Here is a 22724-nt window from a genome sequence, read left to right on the forward strand (position 1 = left end):
TTCCATTTAGTTGTGAGTTACAGGGTGTTAACAATGGAACTGAACAAAAAGAAAATTCAGTACATATTAAAGTTTCTCATTCATAAAGACAAGTCAGGCCACTGAAATTGTGAATGGTGTTTATGGTGCCGATACTGTAACAGCTATTTACGTCCAATTTTGATTTCGTCGATTCCGTTCAGGCATTTTTGATGTTAAACAAAATGTCGATAAAATCACAGAAGTCATCGAAGTTGATTGGCATGTTAGTAGTCGTAGTATGGCAAATAAGCATCGACCATAAAACAGTTTTAAAGCATTTGGCCAAAACTTTTACGCAGAAATAATGGATTTCTTTTTCTCCAAACTAATGTTTTAATGCAACTGTAAAGAATTAAATACAATTATATATTAGTACCAATATTAATGTGCCAAATGTTTGCATACCTATCTATCCGGAGTTCCAACCTAATATTATTTATGAATTCTCATAATGCTTTAACCGTCCAAGGAAGTTGTAAGGGAACTTATTTAAAAAGAAATGTTCCATGCTCCTCTTAGTACTTGTTTTCATCGAATCAGCAATCGTATGTATTTCAGTGAGCAGATATTTTTTCAATAAGCACATACAGACATCTGAAATAGGTTCGGACTATATGTCAAATTTTCTTAGCATAACTATTATGTTTGATTAAAAACTGTTTGATTCCCGAAAGTCGGAGTAAGTGCGATTTTAATACAAAAAATTTCCGCATCTCTTCCGCAAACATGGCACAGTTTAAAGCTGGTCAAAGGCAGAGTGGTCGCTGAAAGCCGAGCACAAGCAATAGCACAAAGCTAATACCGATTGCCGCTAATCAAGATCAGGTATCGCAGAGTAGATGCGAGAATCAGTGCTGAATGTGCGTGCTTTAATGTTGTAATTTCGTTTGTGTATGGCAAGTATAATTTAAAGAAATGGTTCCGTCAAATGAAGGATATTTTGTATCGAGCTCTATATTGAACATTTTTTTTAATGATGATATGATATGTATTTACATTCAGCTCGGCTTTCAGCGTCTACTCTGTGAGTGCCCTAACTTCGTTTTTCAGCCATTTCGGTTAATTTCGGTGATTTATCAACGTGTATGCCAGTAGCTCTGCAATTTCAAATTAAAGCTTAAAATGTGTATTAAATGAAATATGTCTGCTATACAGCAACTACTTAAGGGGTAACACCACTGTAGAAATTTCAAAAAATTGATTTTTTTTTTATAAGCTTAAAAAATTCTTTGAACCTTTTAAAATACAGAACAAAAAGTTTTATATGTTACCGAAGTTTATTTCATAAATATTTTAAGCTTTTTACCAAGCGTTAGTGACTGCTACCTAACGACTTCTCCAAATTTCCAAACTTTAAACGCGTTTTTCTCAAAACACGTTTTCTGAAATTGGCACGCAGCATAACTCAAACAATTTTAAATATTTTTAATCAGGTTTTTCACTACGTCTGTATAATAACCTTCTTAAGAGAAGAGCGTAGGGGATTTTCGATAGATTAATTTAAACGATTGTTATAATTATTTAAGTGCCGCTTTTTTCGTCCAAAATAGAGTGTTTTCCTTCAAATGCTTGCTAATTACACAAAAATAAATATTTTTTAAATCCCCTACGTGTTTCTCTAGCTATTCTTATCTAGATTAAGAAAAAAAATGTTTCTTTGTTCCAGATTAAAATTTGCACCCTCTGTGCTGCGTGCCGCGGAGCTCCTTCGAGAGAAACCACATTACGCAAATGTCTCCAATGCCGCCATTTTGTAAAATTTTTCGATCAAACTTTGTAGTTTTGTATTTTAGTATATAAGTAATAACTTCCCAAATCAGAGTGATTGTTTTCCCTTTCCTTCTATACAAAAAAATTCTTTAAAAATCGTGTTTATTTTACGCGTGTACAGTGGTGTTACCCCTTAAGTAAATAGTGTGTTTAGTGAGCAGCCTTATATAGCCAACAAGGCAGAGTGTATATCTCCTTGGTAGCTTCTGAGTAAGCAACATTACAACGGCAATGAGTGTAAGATATTGAAAGAGAACCGACTTCCGACTATTTCAGCTAGCTGAATACACACAAGCAAATGTAACTCTCAGTTGCAACACCAGAGTTCCGACTAAATAATTTTAATTTCGTAATACTAAAACTTTAAGAATAATTCTTAAATAATATAATATATATACTTAAAATAAACCAATTTTAAGTAATTTTTGAATGTAATATAATTAAGGAATTTTAACCAAATGTTTTTTCTTTCATATCAAAATTTCATAAAAATTTTACCACGAATCCATACCAGTTAATAATATTAAACGTATTAATGTCAGCATGTGTGGAATACGATATAATAAGAAATGTTTTGATTAATTTTTAGAAGATTTCATACACGAAATATGAAAAATCGTTTTCACCAAATACATACTACTACAAGTAGCCAAAAATAAGCCAGATAACAAACATGCGTCCTTTAACCTATATGCAAGGTATATGCTTAGCTTAAAATACCTAACCTAAACTATCTGATTGTTAAAAAAAAAAATAATAATAATAAAAGCTAATTGTTCAATTTTTTATATTCTTTACATATATATATGTATTTATATTATTATATTCAATATAATGTGGAAACTTTGAATTTTCTTATGGAATATGCAAGATTTTAGTAAGGCGAATGCCAATATTTTCGTATTATGCAATTTTTTTATAAAAAAGAAAAGTCAGTTTTTACCTGCAGAGTGATTAAAAGTAGCAGAACATATACTAATTAAGATATACTAAGGTGTAATTTATGATTTGAATGCACCAATTGTAATGAAGAAAAATTGTTATGACGTATCTTGAAAATTAGAACTCATATGAACCAAACAATAAAAATTAAATGAATATTGGATTTTGTACTCTAAAATAATGTTTAGGCTTGAAATTTACTGCTTAATATAAAAACACGAACTAGTAAAAATATTATATATGCTATATATGTACATGCATATGTTTATTATTAAAAATAACCTGAAGTTATAAAACAGGTCGAAACAAGTGGAAAGCTTGCGTCAGTGGTTGATTTTATCAAATATGAATATCGTATCTAAAGCCACTAAAGTTGTTATAAATCATTAAAAATATTTATTTGTACAAATTTATATTCAAATATAATATATTTCTGCTTGAATGAAATTATTATACGCCATACATTATTAATGTTATAAATTAAATGTGTTTATAGAAAATCAAAATAATTGTCTTAGTTTTAATAAAATGTGTGAAAAAGTCTGAAATCCTACCAAACATATTAATCCAAGCCTTATTCAGAATTTTTTTAAAGCAATTTTCTGAATAATTTAAGCAATATACTCGATTTTGACTAAATCGATTGTTTGAAAAATGAGGAGGACTGTCCTGCCTGGCATGGCACTATGCTTAGATACTTTGGCTCATCATTCTTGAATGATACTGATAACCTTAGCAATATAAGTGCCAGACACATTAATGGGTTTGCTCTTAAAACGAAATGTTTGAATGCAGGTATCAGGTAAACTGCTACTCTGGTATCGTAATGGATCGGCAGCGGTCCAAGTGAGTTGGTTTAAAGACTGACCGCTACTTACATCTATCTATTGCCTTTATATTTTCGATGAAATTAAGCTTAACTGAGGATTAAAATTTTTTTTATACCAAATACGATAATTCGGGCATCAAAATCTTTGATTTTGCCGGCTCAGAAAGAATTATGCGACGTAGCGAAGCAAGTAAAGTTGTAGAGCGCACAGAAAAATAACATGACTTGCTTAAAATGCTGAAGAGTTCGAATTTGTTGTTATGAGCAAAATGTATATGTGAACATATATGCACCATATATATATATATATATATATATATAATTGGAGCGTACACCCGTTTTGGGTGTTTGGCCGAGCTGCTCCTCCTATTTGTGGAGGGGCCTACAGTTTCAAGCCGACTCCGAACGGCAGTTATTTGTATGAGGAGCTTTTTCATGGCAGAAATACACTCGGAGGTTTGCCATTGCCTGCCGAGGGCGACCGCTATTAGAAAAATGTACACCATAGTACATGCAAAAAAAAACAGCTGCACTCTTGGTGTAGGTGTTGTCTGGGCGCCCAGACCCAATTAGTACAAAAGATGCCATTTTGATACACCATTTGTAGAACCACTGCTTTTTATTAGTCGACTAGTTTGACTATGACTGTTTCTATAGATTCTTCTTGATTGCAGCTTCTACATTTATTGTTGTACAGTCACCCCATCTTTCTGGCATGGTCTTCAAAAGGCCAGTGGCCGGTTATTGTTGACGTAATTCTGAAAATGTCTGCTCGTGGCTTTCTTAACAACTCGCCAGTTCAGTCGCTGAAATTAGGTCATGTTTGTTTAGTTATTTTAAAGGTATCCGTGTTAGTCCATCTGTCAAAGGCCTGCTTCTGAAAAAGCGAGAAGATCTCCCTTTTGCTCACGCCTTGGGGACATCCTATTTCTGCAACTTCGGACTCGGTATAAGATGCCCCGTGTCTTGCCAGTTCATCAGCTTTCTCATTTCCTTCTATGTTTCTATGGTCAGGTACCCAGATGAAAGTTATATCTGTCGCGCGACTAATGTGTTTTAAGTCTTTAGACTTAAATTAAAACACTAAAGTTAATTTTTTTTTCACAGTTTTATTTTTAACCAAATTCAACTAATGTGTTTTTAGTCCTTAGACTTAAATTAACCCACTCAAGTTAATTTTTTTTTCACAGTTTTATTTTTAAGCAAATTCAACCTTCTTGGTTGCTGCGAATCTACAGACTGACTTTTTACAATTTCCTTAATTCTAATAACACCTGTTTTGCGCTCACTTTATGCAGTACCTTATGCTTATTGAGAGCATAACTGCATTGAGCGAAAAACGTGTCGCTGTAATATTGCATACTAAGCAAATCTTTTGGTGGGAACCTTTATTTGTGAAATCTTAGTATCTTAGCATTTAAATAGTTTGGTGTATGATTGCAATTTCATTAAATGTAAGACAATACTGTCACAACTCAAAAAAGAGAAATAAATAGATAGGGTGGTGGAGTGATGGTACGTAACTCCTCCCCCCTTTGTCCAAAGATTCTCCTGGATCTTATGGTTTGTTATTTTTTAAGCCGTATTTCTCTTTAATGGCTTCCAGTTCCACATCCTCAGATTTTTTTTCAATTTTATTGATAATCTTAAATTTATTATTATTTTTTCTTAAATACAATATCACAATAATTATAACAATGCTTACAAAAAAGAAAGTGCTTATTGCATAAGAAACATTTCTATGATATTTTAATTCTTTTATTTCTTTAATATTATCAACATTTTCCAATACAATTTTTTTGAAGTTAATTTCTTTTTCAAACGTGTTATTTTCGTTGTTTACTGGAATGTAATATTTCTCTTTTACAATTTCTATTTTATTTTGAAGAACGTACTCTTTTATTGTTATTTTACAGTTGTATACAGATATTAAATAATTTTTGTTAAGTGTGATTTTTCGGTCGTCACAATTTTGTAAAACAGTTTCATTTATTGCATTCTTAACAATTAAAGTTTCATCGTCCATAGCTAGGATCTCGAATTTGTTGTTATACTTTAACATACACAGATACATACATGATAATATACACAGTTTTGAGTTTTTTTCAAATTTTTCAAATCTGTCTCTTCTTCATAAGAATATACGTTATTTGCTATTTCGACAACATGTTCAATATCAGTATTTATTTCCATGAACTCTTTGTTGGGTATTGGCACTATAGCTTTTACATAGGTTTTAATAAAATTTGTTGGTATTTTAATGGCAATAATTAACTTAGATTTATCGTATTTCATTATACCTAATTTTAGTAATTTTAGCTTATAAAAATCAATATTGTAACGTTCTATTTCATTGGCCGTCAATATACTAGGGTGTAAAATCTTATGCCTAGCTGCTGATATGTTATCTTGAATTTGATTAAGCCTATTTTCCAAGTACCTGATTTTTTGCATTTGGTCTAAGTATAGCAAATATCTTACAATTTCGCTGTTCCGGGTTTTAATTTCGTTAAAAGCTGCATGGATTCTTTTTCTGTCTTCTTCTATACTATTTTTTAGTAGGTTTAAAGTGTCATTAAAGTGTAGGTTTATCTGCATTTGTTTATTAACTGTTTCAATAACGTTGTGATTATTTTCGTCCGTAACTTTTAAATGCTGTAAAATTTCTTGACGGTCATCGTCGTCCATTGTGCCAAATAGCCATTTATGAGTTGTCCCGACAATATTTAAAAGTCCTCTTTTTTGTTTAAAATTCACTGGCGAAGGTGTAATTGATTTTACTTTGTCTTTAAGTATTTCTATTTCTTTGAGTAATAAATCCTTATGGAGAATATCTAAATTTTTAATATTGGATTCTATTTGTGAAATTATTATATTTATTTCGGTTAAATCTATTAAATGTATTACGGTAATTGTTTCATTTATTACTTCCATTTCTCTTAATTTAATTTGAGTGTAACCTGTTTCTTCCAATATTTTGTTGACTTGCAATGTCCCTTGAGCCCCTGTTACCAATATCGCTATCACCAGTACGAATGTTGCCACCTGAAAATTTGTTTGGCCTTTTAATATTGGATGTATGAATATTTTGCAATTTCCTTTTTATAAATTTGGGTTCTTCTTTATGCCTCAAACTTTTGTAATTTTTTATAAATCCTTCCAGTCGATTCTCTGAATAGTTTTCCCGTTTTTGGTTTTGTTTATAAATTGTGGTTAACTTTGATCTTTCAATTCGATTTTTTATTAATTTGTGATCAACTTTGTAATTTTGAACTTCTTGTGGAGTAGTTTTTATTGTACTATGGAAAGAATTGTTATAAAATTTTATGGCCTTCTGCATTTGAGTTATAACTGGGAGTTTTTCCTCTAGGTTTAATATTCGAATGCGTTCTGTTAGAGTGTTATTAAGTCTCTCAATATCAGCATTTCCTGTATGACTATTTGGTTTAGTTACGTGAAACTCAATTCCTTCCCTAGTTAAAAAATCTCTAACATTTTTGGAATTAAACTCATTGTCAAACACAAACTTTTCAATGGAACCCTTAATTGATAAAAATTCGTTTATTTTGCCAATAATAGTTTGATTATTCCTATCGGGTAGGTAAAAAGCCACAGCATGTTTTGAAAATTTGTCAAGAAAAATTATAAAAGAGTGTTTACTATTAACATAAGTATCGACATGAACAATTTTATTAGTAGAAGTAGGAGTCTCGGTTAAATGGAATTTATTTTTAATTGGATTTCTATCATATTTTCCTCCAGAGCATATGTCACAGTTATTTATAATTTCATGTATTTTTATTTTTAATTGAGGATGATAAACCTTGTGCTTCATGCCCTCGTAAGTTACTAATATTCCAGAATGCCCAGTTTCGTACTTATGAAACAGAGATATTTGCTTTCTTAACTCGCTTTCATCCTGGATGTCCTGTGCTAAAAAGCTACATCTTACAAATGATAACCGTTCACTACTTAAGAAATTGTTAATTAAAATTTGCTGTAATTTGTTGAATTCATGGTCATTAATTTGGGAAAATATTGCCACTTTTCCTTTATCAAAATTTCTTCGGACTATATTAGTTACATTATCAGAGTCAATATCTTGTTTATCGATAAAGATTCTTTTGTTTTTGAAAATTTCCATGACCTCAACTTCCTTGTTATTTACTAAAATGAGTTGATTTTTGAACCTATTTACTATGGTATCTAAAATAGAAATATGATCATTGCAATTCTCTGCCTGAGAATGTACGGTTTCAAGGGAATGGTTGGAATGAACTTCTAGAGATATATCAGTTTGATTTGCTGCTTCTTCAGCATTTAGATTTTTTATTATAAAAGTTTCGTTAAGAGTGATTCCTAAATCATCAGAATCTAACGCGTTTATTTCACACTTTTCGCAATTAATGCGGCTGAGAAAGTCTGCTAATTTATTCTCTTTGTCAGCAATGTAATCAATTTTTGCGTCGTATTCCCCTAATTGAACTAGCCATCTCTGTAATATAGGGCTTATATCTTTACCCGAGTTTTTGACTTGCAACCACTTTAGTGGTTCATGATCGGTTTGGAGATCAAATTCTCATCCAAAAAGATAAGGTCTATAGTATTTGACTCCCCACACTATTGCCAATAGCTCTTTTTCAATAGTGGAATAATTTTTTTCGTGATTATTTAGCGTTCGCGATGCGAATGAAACAGGATGACCATCTTGGGTCAAAACCGCACCAATAGCAAAATTGCTGGCATCAGTGATAAGCTTAAAGCGCTTATTAAAATTTGGATATTTTAAAATAGGCGGAGTTGTTATTATATCTTTTAGTTTTTCAAAAGCTATAATATAATTTGGGTCTCTTATGTTGATTTTAACATTTTTCTTTAAATATGCGATCATGGGGTAAGCTACTTTAGAATAGTCTTTTATAAATTTTCGGTAGAAACCTGTTATTCCTAAAAATGATTTAATCTGCTTTTGTGTTGTCGGAAGCTTCAATTTTTGAATTACTTCGACCTTAGCTGGATTTGGCTTAACACCTTTAGGTGTAAGTATATGACCTAAAAATTCGGTTTCCTTCTTTAAGAAGCTACATTTATCAATTTGAATTTTAAGTCCTGCTGTTTTCAAAGTTTGAAATATTTTTGTAATATTTTGTATATGCTCTGATAAAGAAGTACTGAATATTAAGATGTCGTCTAAATAGACAACACAAATTTTATTTATATACTGACGAAGGACTGAATTCATAAGTCGCTGGAAAGTCGAAGGGGCATTTTTAAGCCCAAATGGCATTCTTATGAATTCGTAATGGCCAAAAGGTGTAGAAAAGGCAGTTTTTTTTCTGTCATTTTCATCTACAACAATTTGATGAAAACCTTTGGCAAGATCAATAGAAGAGAAGTATTGAGCTTTGCCCAATTTATCAAGAATTCCCTCCATATTGGGAATTGGAAATTTATCATTAACAGTAATTTCATTTAGCTTCCGATAATCTACAACAATTCGCCATTTTTGGATGCCAGAATTGTAGATCTTCTTTGGCACTACCCATAAAGGACTATTATAAGGTGAATTGCTTTCCTTAATTATGTTTTGCTCTAACATTTCTTTGATTTGTTTCTTTATTTCTTCTTCGTGAATTTGGGGGTACCTATAAATTTTTGAATATACAGCTCTATCAGTTGATGTAATTATTTCATGTTTAATTTCATGGGTTGCAGAAAGCTTATCACCCTCTTTATAAAATAAATCCTTGAAACTGTGCAGTAACTTCGTTATCAATTGGGTTTCTTCCGAATTTAGATGTCTCAGATTCAATTTTTCTAGGTCGCTGTGTTCAAGTGAGCAAATTTCTACACTATTGTATGGATTGTAATTTCTAAACGGTATATGTTTATCTAGTATAGTAATAAATTTATTCTCTACATCAATCTTAGCTTTAAGGGCGATGAGAAAATTTTGACCTATTATTGCTGAATAAATTTTGCTATGGAAATCAATAACCTTCCAAGAGAAGGTACCTGAGATATTAAATTCTCTAGGTATTGGGGTAACTATATTAATTTGTGTGTCACTTGATTTATTCCGTTTATGGTTCTGTAAAAAAGGGGTGAATTGAGTTGTTGAGTGGGAAAAGTATTCCCAAGGACATTAGGTTTAATTATGCTTGTTTCTGATCCGGTGTCTATGAGACATCTAATTTTACAATTTCCAATTGTTACTAATATTATGGGTAATTTTGTGGAGAAGCCGTCATATACAAATTTACGTCCTCCTCTTCTTTTAAATTACCGATATCCATTGGCTCTGGTTCTTGTTGATACGCATTAGTTTAACGTTGTTGCCTACCATGATAAAATTTTCTAGTTTGAGAAGAATTTGGTTGATTGTACTGAAATAATTTACTGGAATTTAATTGCTGTGTTGAATTTCTGCTGTAATTTTCAACTGGAAAATTATTGATTAATCTGTATTGTGACCTGTGGTAAGGGTCTGAATTCTGCCAGTTGAAATTTCGGGTTTGAATGCCACTATTCGGTTTAAAGTTGCCATTTTGGAAGTTATTATTTGGCTTAGATTTTTGCCAATTTGTGTTTTGAAAACAATTATTAGTATTCCCATTATTGCTATGAAAACTATTACTTGGCTTTAATGATTGCCAATTGTTGTTTGTTTTTCGTTCACTTTGTATATTAACTCTATGGTTAAATGCAATGGCCCTTGTGTCATCTAATAGTTTCAATTTGGTATATTTTGTAATTATCTCATTCAAAGTCGCATTTTCACTTAAATGAGCCCTAATTGGTCCGTCAATTTTTTCTAATAATATGTCTACCAGGTCCCTGTCTACATTTTCTGGTCGGTAGATACCAGGTTTTAATGGGTCAGACAAGTATATATCATTAATATGAAATTTGGAATTTTCAAAAATATTAAATAGTTCTCTTAAATTTCTTACTTTTATTGTTCGGCACAAGTTGAAGACTTCTCCGTAGGTCGTCTTTGGGCTGCATTCTTGTTGAATTTTCCCCTTCATTTCCTCCCACGAAGCGCCGCTTTCTAGTTCTCTTACACGCCGGCCAGCATTACCATGAATCTTCTCATCGGCCACAATTCTCAAACAAAACTGAATAAGGCTCAGATTTGTTCCGCATAACGTAAGATTTGATTCTACAGCATTGATAAAGGCCCTTGCGTTTTGATTTTCTGAAAGGGGCTTCAAGCGTCGAAATTGGTCGATGACATCCTTGGCGGTCATATTAAAATTAAACTCCTGTTGTTGGTGTTGTGTTTGTTGTTGTTGCTGTTGTGTTTGCTGTTGTTGCTGTTGTGTTAAGCGTTGCTGCTGCAGTTGTAACTCCGCTTCTTGTCTGCGGATGATCTCCAGTAGTTCTTCCACGTCGTGTTGGTTCGCCATTATTAGACCTCTGTTTCGGTCAAAAATTTCACTTCGTTGCATTCACTTCCTTCCTTGTTCTTTACATATTCCTTCGGGAATATCTCCAATGACTGCGCCACTAATGTGTTTTAAGTCTTTAGACTTAAATTAAAACACTAAAGTTAATTTTTTTTCACAGTTTTATTTTTAACCAAATTCAACTAATGTGTTTTTAGTCCTTAGACTTAAATTAAAACACTAAAGTTAATTTTTTTTTCACAGTTTTATTTTTAAGCAAATTCAACCTTCTTGGTTGCTGCGAATCTACAGACTGACTCTTTACAATTTCCTTAATTCTAATAACACCTGTTTTGCGCTCACTTTATGCAGTACCTTATGCTTATTGAGAGCATAACTGCATTGAGCGAAAAACGTGTCGCTGTAATATTGCATACTAAGCAAATCTTTTGGTGGGAACCTTTATTTGTGAAATCTTAGTATCTTAGCATTTAAATAGTTTGGTGTATGATTGCAATTTCATTAAATGTAAGACAATACTGTCACAACTCAAAAAAGAGAAATAAATAGATAGGGTGGTGGAGTGATGGTACGTAACTCGCGCGCTAAAGTATTAAGTTCTTATTTGCATCGCCTGACACTATGATCTTCTTTAAATTCAGACAGAAGGTAAGCCTAGGGCTTGTATCCTCGTTAGGAATACTATTAATGCCTTTTTGATTTCTCATTTCAGCTGACCAGACGTGGCAGCGGTCCGTGTAGAAGCATCTAGTGGCCGCTGCTATTATTTGGTCTCTGCATACAAAGCCAATGAAAATGCAGCACCTCCTGAGGAAGTGGGGCGTTTGATGGATTCATCTTCACTTAATAAACAGTACATGTTCATCGGGTGCGACGCCAATGCGAGACATATCATTTGGGGAAGCAGCAATTGAAATGTTCGAGGTGAGTCCCTTTTGGATTTCATTATTAGCCGTAATCTCCTTATTTGGAACAAGGGCAACACCCCCACTTTTGTATTTCCAGCATCGGACACATTAAGCGGTTGTGAGGAGGTTCTTGATATCACTCTTTCAACAATATCGCCTGCCATTAGGGTTGATAGTTAGAAGGTTTCTCACAAAAAAAATTCCTTTTCGGATCACTGGTTGATCATTTTCGAAATCAATTTCGCATGGGACACCATATCTCCCCACAGGAACTCTAAAAGGACCAACTGGTTCTGTTCAACAGTGTTTTCAATAATAGATTGAACGGGGGAACTTTTTCCTACTTATCCACTGATTAACTGGACAAGCAGGTGAAACATTTAGAGCGGCCTTCTCAGACGGCTTTCAAAGTGGCTCGTCTAGTATCTTTAAGCAAGAAGGGCTTTCCTTCCTGGTGGAGCAAGGCGCTCATCAACTTCAAAAAAAGGTTAGGAGGGTTTTTAATGAGTGCTATCAAACTTAAAATTTTCAAACTTACCATGTAATTTTGAATGAATACAAAAAAACCATTAAATATGCGAAACGCAACTCCTGGAAGGAGTACTGCGAATCCATGGAATCCGTGAAGGATTCTGGCGGGCTAACCAAGATCCTTCCGAGAGACCACTTCTGCAGAACTCTTCTAAAAAGGGAAGATGGGGAGTGAGCGGCTCCTGTCCTGCAAGAAATCTACTTGGCGTGTATCGCTCCTAATCACGTCCACGCTAACTGCAAGAAAACTAAGGCTGTTTTCATACCGAAGGCAGGGAGGAGGGGCCACGACTCAGCCGGGGACTTTAGGCCTAAAAGCCTCATTTATCCTAAAAGTGTTTGAAAGATTGATTGATTATCATATCCGAGAGCTCATCCAATCTAAATTATCTCCAGCGCAGCATGCTTCCCTGAAAGGGAAATCCACGGAATCAGCCTAACACGAGGTCGTAGGGACTGTGGAAAAATATCTGGAAGGCAAAAAATTCACTTTGGCGGCCTTCTTACATATAGAGGATGCTTTTAATAACATCAAGGCGGAGTCAATTGTCACTGCGTTAAATAGACCAGAGTTGGAAAGACCTCTTTGTGTCTGGATCTCGTCCCTGCTTGGCTGCGGGGAAGTTAATGCGGTGGCAAGAGAGGCTAAAGTCACTAGAATCGTTCACAGGGGCACGCCGCAGGGTGGTATCCTTTCGCCCTTACTTTGGCTAGTTGCTATCGACGAAGTTCTCATAATGCTATATAAGGTTGGAGTTAAGGTAATAGCATACGCAGATGACTTGGTCCTGATGGTATCGGGAGCGATTCCCTCAGTCATGGCTGAGATTTTGGAAAGGTCACTGGCTGTACTCAGTCACTGGGCTACCACTTGCGGCCTCCGAGTCAACTCTGAAAAAAGGGCTTGGTGCTATTTATCAGCCAACATAAAATTCCACCCTTTCGACTTCCCAAATTAAACAACTACGTTCTCCCGCTCTCATCGGAAGTTAGGTATCTTGGAGTGATTGTAGTATGATTATAAGTCGGATATGCCTTAACATTAATATTCGTAAACATTTATTGTTTTGTTTTGGTTTTTTAATTTATTGTCCACTTATGCATTCACTTTGCTGTGCCGTTTAAATAGTATCATATTTCTTAAAAGGTTCATTACACTTGAAACTAAATGCAAACATAGCTAACGTAATTATTTTATGTGGGGCGCGTGAATGCTAGAATCATATTACATAAGTAAACACCGAAAAATTGTTATAGACTTGCATTGACTAAAATTCCTATAAAAACGCTTGTACGTAGTATGTAAGAGACAAGAAATGAAACAATTGCTTTACAAGCTGGATGCCCAGCTTGAAGTAATAAATAAAAAAATGAAATAAAAATTACTTAAAAATCATTCCATTACATGGCGATCCTGCCAGCTTGGTGCTAAGATTTTTTTGCACAAGTGGCGGAAAGCTCAAATGCTTATTCCAAAGTCCAGCTTGGTGCTAAGATTTTTTTGCACAAGTGGCGGAAAGCACAATACTAATAACAATGTCCTGGTATTGATCAGCCAATAAGATCTACCAGTTGCGTGAAGTTCCTGGTCTGGCCAATAGACCAGAAGATAGATGACCACAGAAGGGCCGAAAGCTATCTCCATTGAGGAGTATAGGAGAAGAAGTCAACACTCAGCCACCACCACCTTGGAACAAGGCTTGGAATTTGGGAACGCATCTCAAAATTGGAATTCCTGCTGCAACAGCGTAAGCAGATTAAATACAAAACAAAAAACTGTGCGTGCTTCACGCAGACAGTATAGGCTGACAAGCGTTAACCGCTCGCAGAAAAAAAAAAATATATATAAATATAAATCCAATGTAAAAACAAAATTTTTCAAAATGTTTATACACACATTGTCGTTTAAAAAAAAAAAAAAAAAAAAAAAAAATAAATAAATAAATATAAATCCAATGTAAAAACAAAATTTATAAATTATATATCCTTACATTATAAATTATTACATTACATAAATTATTTGATTTACGGTATAAGGCCCCCAATAGCTAATTTTTCAGAAATGGGAAAAACTTTATCGAAAGTTGATAAACCCAATGCCAATGTAGTAAACGAAGTAGTCGTTAATACTGGCTTAAATTTAATCGAAATTTGTTTATTTATAATCACGGTAATAACCTTATTAATATTAGCATTAAAATTATATGCTATGCATAATAAAAAATTGAAGAAAAGATAATCACGTTGCGGACGCTTTGTCTCGCATTATAATCAATGACTTAAAAGGAATAAATGAAAAGAATCAAAATATATACAAAATAGTGACTAGATCAATGTCGAAAAATAACAGCAGTCCAACTACACAGCAGCACATTAAAACATATGATAAGCCCAAAATATATGTCCCAATTAATAACACTGACGTCAGAAAATACAACAAATTAAAGATTACACCCACACGATGTTACATCAAACGAGGAAAATCTATAATGGCATATATAAAAATTGATGACTTATTTGTTAATGGGAAAATTGACTTAGGACAATTCTTCTCTAGGCTCGACGAAGTGGCCGACAAATATGGCATTAATAATTTACAAGTGGCACCTAGCGAGAAAATTTTCGAATTTGTCTCGATTAATGATTTTAAAAATAAGGGCGATATGATATTAAATAAAGTAAAAGTAGCGCTACTGAATGTGGTGACCCACATTAATGATGCTAAAACTGTAATGGACATTCTAAAAAGACACCACGATAACCCTATAGAAGGCGGTCATTGCGGAATTTTCAGAACACTCATGAAAATTAAAAGACATTACTTCTGGAATAAAATGTCAAAAGATGTTGCTAAGTACGTAAAAACTTGCGAAAAATGCCAAAAAACCAAAATAACAAAGCATTTAAAAAGCCCAATGACTATAACACCAACACCTACAGGTACATTTGATATAGTTTTTGTAGACATAGTAGGCCCACTACCTACAACAATTAATGGCAATACTTATGCAGTCACAATAATATGCGACATGACAAAATATTTAGTCACGATACCCATCCAAGACAAAAATGCCAAGACAGTTGCGAAAGCAATATTTGAAAAGTTTATTCTTATCTACGGTCCAATGAAGACGTTCATTTCGGACATGGGTACAGAATACAAAAATTCAATACTAACAGAGCTATGTGAATTGCTAAAAATAGAGAAACTTAATTCAACTGCCTACCACCACCAAACAGTAGGAGTAATAGAAAGATCACATAAAACTTTCAATCAATACGTAAGATCTTACATATCGATTGACAAACACGACTGGGATGCGTGGCTACAATACTTCACATACTGTTTTAACACCACTCCAGTCAGTAACACCACTTCTACAGTACATGACTATTGTGCGTATGAATTAGTTTTTGGAAAAACACCAATCATGTTTCAGCAGTTCACAAATGTAGACCAAATTACTCCATTATATAACATAGATAACTACGCTAGAGAAGTAAGATTTAGGCTAGAAGTAGCACATAAAAGAGCTCGCTATATGATAGATATAGCTAAAATTAAGCAAAAAACATTTTATGATAAAAATAGTTTAGATTACAATTTTAGCATAGGCAATTTAGTTTTACTTAGGAATGAAGTGGCCCATAAACTGGAACCCCAATATTGCGGGCCTTATACCATTAAATCAATAGATAATAAAAGTAATGTTACTATAGTCGATAAGTTATCTTTAAAAGAACAAATAGTTCATAAAAATAGGCTTAAGATTTATCAACAATAAGTAGTTTTAAAGACCGGTCTAAACTTAGAAAATTAATACAATATATACATATATATAAAATTAAGATTACTCTTATGTACATATTTTTATTTTAACAATTCAATGTAAAGGAATGTTCATACACAAAAAAGTTTTATGAGCATTCTTCTGAAGAAGGGAGGTGTAGTATGATTATAAGTCGGATATGCCTTAACATTAATATTCATAAACATTTATTGTTTTGTTTTGGTTTTTTAATTTATTGTCCACTTATGCATTCACTTTGCTGTGCCGTTTAAATAGTATCATATTTCTTAAAAGGTTCATTACACTTGAAACTAAATGCAAACATAGCTAACGTAATTCTTTTATGTGCGGCGCGTGAATGCTAGAATCATATTACATAAGTAAACACCGAAAAATTGTTATTGACTTGCATTGACTAAAATTCCTATAAAAACGCTTGTACGTAGTATGTAAGAGACAAGATATGAAACAATTGCTTTACAAGCTGGATGCCCAGCTTGAAGTAATAAATAAATAAATGAAATAAAAATTACTTAAAAATCATTTCATTACATGATACTTGACTCCAAACTTGAAAATCGGGTACAACACAGAGCTTTTGCTAATTTTAACGTAAGGATACCTGGTTTGGTAGGAAACTTTTCGGAATGGCTATAATATCACAAAACTGGGAAGGGTGAAAAGCACTGCAGGCATTGGCATCACCGGAGCATGTAAGACTTGCCCCAGTACTGCCCTGAATGTCGTTTTGCACACACTTCCGATCGACTTTTACGTTATTTCTTGCATTCTTGACCGCACCTAGTGGAGTGAATACTGGTACTGCAAGAGCGCTATTCATGATAGATCCCCCTCTTGCCAGTTCATCAGCTTTTTCGTTACCTTCTATGTTCCGGTGTCCCGGGACCCAAATTAAGGTTACTCTATGGTTTTCACTCAAGTTGGTGAGGCTATTCCTACTCTGCTCCACCACTTTAGAGGTTGTTATAGTCGCGCCCAGCGCCTGGATTGCAGCTTGGCTATCCGAAAGAATAGCGATATTGCCCTTATAAGAGAAATCTGCGATTAGCAACTTACAGGCTTCCCCAATTGCTAGTGCTTCCGCTTGGAAGACGCTGCTGGTATTAGGGAGACGCACAGATTTTTCAATTCCGAGTCTATAAGAATATATACCAGCTCCAACACCACAATCCATTTTACTGCCATCTGCATAGAACGTGGTATCGAATTTGTTTAGAGAGAATCCCTTATTCCATTCTTTTTTAGATGGAAAGAGTGTGGCAAAATTCCTATTGAACGTTACCATCGGGACGATGTAGTCAGTCCTCACCGAGGTTAACTGAGTTTGTCGCGATAATAGACTAGCGTGACCATAAGTTTTTTCTTTCCAGCGACCCGCTTCATTTAACCTAAAAGCACTCATGGTTGCCGTCTTCTTTATATGTAGGTCTATTGGAATAACGTGTGTCAGTGCATTGAGAGCCTCTCTAGGTCATGATCTGATTGAACCGACCGTTATTGCACAGGCTGATCTTTGTATTCTGCCGAGTAATTTGGTATTGTACTCTCTCCCTAGAGCTTTTCACCAAACTACCGAACCATACGATAAAATGGATCGTATAACCGCCTTATACAGCCATAATGTATGCTTAGGTTGAAGACCCCATCTTCTTCCAAGCATACGTTTGCAGGCATATAAAGCAATTTCTGCTTTCCTTACACGTTCTTCGACGTTTAACTTCCAGCTAAGTTTGGAGTCCAAAATTACCCCTAAATACTTTGCACTGGTTGATAAAGACAGAGTTTGTCGGTTGATATTTGGTAGGGTAAAAGTTGGTACCTTGTATCTGGTGGTAAAAAGCATAAGTTCTGTTTTACGCGGGTTTAAACTTAGCACACATCCTGTGGCCCAAGAGTTAAGCTCGCCTAACGCCCTTTGGATGATCCCACTGATCGTATTTGGACACAGTCCTGACACCATTACCACCACATCATCAGCGTACGCCACCACTTTTACCCCACCTCCGTCAAGTTTTATTAAGATGTTGCTAATCACACATAGCCAAAGAAGTGGAGATAATACTCCCCCTTGTGGAGTGCCCCCGTGGACCTTCTTGGTTATGTTGATATTACCCATATTAGCTTTGACGATCCTGGTTTCTAGCATGGAGATGACCTGTGACTGATGCAACTGTCCACCTCCAGGTCTATCAACACCCGTTGGATGGCATCTGTGCTAACATTGTTAAAGGCGCCTTCGATATCCAAGAATGCCGCCATGGTATAATGTTTGCTCTCTAGAGAGCCCTCTATTATTCCGATTACCTCGTGAAGCGCTGTCTCCGTAGATTTGCCTTTAAGGTATGCGTGTTGTGCAGTTGATATACCAGAGCTCTCCAAAGAGCATCTGAGGTGCGTATCCAAAAGTCTTTCAAAAGTTTTTAACAGGAAAGACGAAAGACTGATTGGCATGAAGTCCTTCGCGGATTCATGTCCTCTTCTACCTACTTTTGGTATGAAGACGACCTTGACTAGTTTCCAGCTATCTGGAATATGGCCTAAGTTTAAACACGCTTTAAAAATTTCCTCTAGCCATGGTAGGATACAGTCCAAGGTTTCCTGTAACATCTTTGGAATGATCCCATCTGGCCCCGGAGATTTAAAGGGTGAGAAAGATTTGATTGCCCATGCAACTTTTTCTTTGGTAATAATTTCATTTGCAAGATGCTGTGGATTTTATTGGCTCCGCCTAATATTTCCCCTCTCACTTTCGTAAGCGCTGCATCCCGGAAAATGCGTGTTTAGCAGAAGCTCTAGCAATTCTTCTGCTGTAGCAGTCCAAGTTCCATCAGGTTTCTTGACCCAAGAAGCCATTGAGTGGTCTTTGGAAAGAACATGGCTGAGCCTAGCAGAATCCCTGGTGGATTCGATTGACGAACAAAATTCCCTCCAGCTCTCTTTTTTGGCGACCCTGATTGCCTTCTTGTACTGTCTCCGACTTTCTCTGTACAATTCCCAATTTCCCGTCGAGTAGCTGAGGTTAAACGTTGATCTAGATTTTTCCCTTAGTTTTAAGAGCTCACTGCTCCACCAAGGAGGGTGAGTTTTTTTGCTAAATTTTATGGGGCAGGACGTTTTGTAGGCCCTACTAAATGCCTTTTCCAGTGTTATGACCCTACTCTCAAGGTTTTCCCTGAGAGTGTTTTGAGGGATAGGAGTCTGTCCTATCCTCCTGTTTACTACATTTTTGAACCTCTTCCAGTTGGTTCTTAAAGGATTTCGATCTACCTTAAGATCCAAATCGTACAGGATCCAACTATGATCAGAAAAGGACTTTTTATTGGATACCCTCCAATTATCTACCCTTACTGAGCTATTTTCAGACAGTAGAGTAACATCAACCACTTCCTCCCATCCTCTGAAGTACTCCGTACTAGCAAAAGGTGAAAGTGGGAGTGTTACCCCTGTTACTTACCGATAAGTTAGTATTAATAATAAAATTATATAAAGACTCACCTCGGTGGTTTGTCTCAGAGCTTCCCGACAACGCATGCCTCGCGCTGGCATCGCATCCGAGCAGCAGGTTCTTGTTTCTGGCTTCACTCACAAGCCGACGAGCCTCTTCGGATGGTGCTGGCCGATCATGTGCCATGTAGATGGAAGCCAATATGATGCCGACACCGTCAGCGGCTTCTACCTCCACAGCCGTCACATCCTGTGAACAATATGATGGGATTAAAAATATGTTCAAATGTTTCTTAACTACAATACAAGGTCTGGTGTTACCTTCAGTCCGTTTGTAGAAAAGGTTGTGGTTGTTCCCAGTATGGGTGTTCTCCGATATTTGGAGAAGGAAGGACACACTGTTCTTTTGCGGAGCATCCGCTTTGATGATGCTCCAGTCATCCATCGGAACAGTGCGGTTGTGTGCCTGCAGGTATGGAATAAGTTCCGGACCACCTCCATTGAATCAAATCCTGGCACATGACCCTCCGGGTTTGCCATGACGTGATCGACGACAATGCGGGACAACCGTGCCTCGATTTCGGACCACTTATCCGATGCAGGTTTACCGCGGTTAGATATTTCGTCAACCAACGCTATTTGCAGGTGATCCCGTGCCACCTCATTAAATGAGCGTTTGGTTGGTTTTGGTATTGAAGCTGTGTGGACCGACACTTTGTGCTTCTTCGTTGGTTTGTCGCTTTCGTCCTGCGAACGATTGCGTTTCACGGCTTCTGCCTTCTGGGTGGCCTGGAACGCCAGGTACTCATCGACCACCTTTTGGCACCTTGCCTTATCGGCCGCGTCCTTTGGATGAGTTTTCCCTTCAGCCTCATTTTTTTTTATTCTTTCGAGAATAGTCAGAGACCTCTGGTAAAGCTTATACCTGGACGGGCCTTTTTTAGCGTTTTGGCGCTTTTGCCCCTTGGCATCAGCGGATGTGGATGGTTGATTTAGGGTTGATGGCGTGCTGTGGCCAGCTTTGCCATCAACCGTCTCTTGGCTGGAGGCCAAGAGTTCGTCCTCTGAGGAAGTTCCTAACTTCCTCAGTTCGTTAGTGTCGGTCCGTGTTGTCCATTTGTCCATCTGTTGTGTCAATGGGTGCGTCCGTATATCCGTTCATTTTGGGTTTGTGTCCGTCGGTTGGTCCATCTTCTTTGTAGCGTTATCCGAAGTTTTTGTTGTTTGTTCGTACTGTTTCGTACGGTCACCTGCCCTTCCAGAAGGCTGCACATGTCGCCATGTGCGGTGACCAATGAGGATTTAGGGGAAATAAACGGTCCGCCATGGCAGCGCCCCATAACATGGTAAAGCCATCGTTACAACCTGAGGCGGCCTGGTGTCAGGAGGGCTCCGTTAAAAGACAGCCTAGTTTTATCCCCCGGCTGGCAAACCCACCCAATAGGCACGGGTCGCGTCACACCTTGGGTTGAGGGAGTTTTTTTAACGAAGTTTACGTCTTCGACCTGTGTGGTTCGCGGGAGACCTACTCTCCTACCTTCCATATCTGGGAGGCGTTCCCCTATCCACCACCTGGGGACGCGCCCTATAGGGATAACAGGTTCCCCCAAGGGGTTAAAGGGGAACTGCACAAATTATTTCTCAGGAAAGCGCAGAAAAGATGAAGCTCTATTCCTTCATGTGCTATTTCGAAAAACCTTGGTACAATAGACGGAGGATTCAGAGTGTCCTTTCAACTCCTCGTCATTCAATTTCCAAACTCGTAGCTGTGTTTACTGATCACTGGACGATCGGCACACACGCGGAAAACTTAGGGTTACCAGGCCACTGTTGAGCACTTTCTCTGTTAATGTCCGGGTCTGGCAGCTACACGATTAAGATCACTGGGTGCTCCTTTCTTCGACAGCCTGGGGCAGTGCGCCAACCTAAGTCCCATCAATCTTCTCCACTATATGAACAGCCCTGGTTGGCTGTAGATATAGGTATGCCTGTTGGAAGTCTCTTAATGGTAGTCCCTGTTGCTAGAATCAGGACGTCATCAGCGTACGCGAGTACCTTCACTCCCTCCCTCTGGAGTTCCTCTGCTTACAGATTGGGTAACTGATGCATCTCCGTTTGATGGTAGAATAACTCTGTTCTGAAGCATACCGGATCCAGTTACTAACAAACTGATTATGGTTTTTACTGATATGTTGTTAAAGTCCTCTTCTATGTATAGAAAAGCTGACATAGTAAATTGTTTCTGATGTAATGATTTCTCAATCTGCCCAATAACTTCTTGGAGGGCTATTTCCGTAGATTTACCTTTCAGGCGTGCTGCGTTTTCGACAGTTGGCCCCCATTTGCAACAGACCTTATAAGTATATCTGCGACTCTTTCTAACGCTTTAAGGAGGAAGGAAGTGAGACTAATCGGTCTAAAATCCTTCGCTACTGCATGTGTATTCTGACCCGCCTTTGGTATGAAGACTACCTTAACTCTTCTATTCTCCCAGCTATCTGGGATATAAGTTAAGTGAATACATGCTTTAAAGATACTTAAGATCCAGATTTGCATGTGCTCCAAGAGCTGAATTAAAAATGCAATCCTTTCTTTGTTTACTATTAAGTCTATTTCGTGTTCTGGAGGTTTTTGGACATTCCGGTTTCTTGGCATTTCGAAGGAATTACCCACTGGAAAGTGGCATTTAACTAACGGTTCCAGTGATTCTTGTGCCGAACTTATCCACTCTCCAGCTTCGCTTGGACAGTCGTGCACTTAGAAGACATAGTCACATACATACGTAAAAAGTGATCAATTTAGAGATTTTGGATTTTAATATAAATAAATAAAACAGGGAAAATTCAAATTGATTGAGCAATCTTTATTATTTTTGTACAGAACTATTCATGACATTTAATTTTTAAAGATAGTCCATTTCAAATGTTGGCCGCAACTGCGCCGTAATTCGGTCATCCGTAAACATTAATTTTGAATGACTCGCTGGAGGACTTCGGTCGGTATATCGTGAATAACTTTATTAATGTTGGCCTCCAATACCTCAACCACAAATAAA

At 36.2% G+C, this 22724-nt stretch overlaps 1 protein-coding gene across 1 annotated transcript; it reads right to left on the reverse strand.

Moving 5' to 3' along the window:
• Positions 1–14652: 14652 nt before the first annotated feature.
• Positions 14653–20794, reverse strand: LOC128870213 (uncharacterized). Its single transcript, XM_054112809.1, has 2 exons — positions 20165–20794; positions 14653–14691 (listed from the first exon to the last, which is right to left on the reverse strand). The coding sequence occupies exons 1-2, from the start codon at positions 20792–20794 to the stop codon at positions 14653–14655; spliced, it is 669 nt and encodes a 222-aa protein (XP_053968784.1).
• Positions 20795–22724: the final 1930 nt, after the last annotated feature.

Source organism: Anastrepha ludens, chromosome X (genome assembly GCF_028408465.1).
Source record: "Anastrepha ludens isolate Willacy chromosome X, idAnaLude1.1, whole genome shotgun sequence".
NCBI lineage: Eukaryota > Metazoa > Arthropoda > Insecta > Diptera > Tephritidae > Anastrepha > Anastrepha ludens.

What these genes read in the sequence shown, in the direction of transcription:
- LOC128870213 (XM_054112809.1), bottom strand. Translation starts at nt 20,794, where the DNA reads ATGGACAAATGGACAACACGGACCGACACTAACGAACTGAGGAAGTTA. An exon ending in CAGGATTTGATTCAATGGAG is followed by an intron (nt 14,692 to 20,164) that starts GTGGTCCGGAAC and finishes ATTCCTTTTAAG; the next exon opens with TCATTGATTATAATGCGAGA.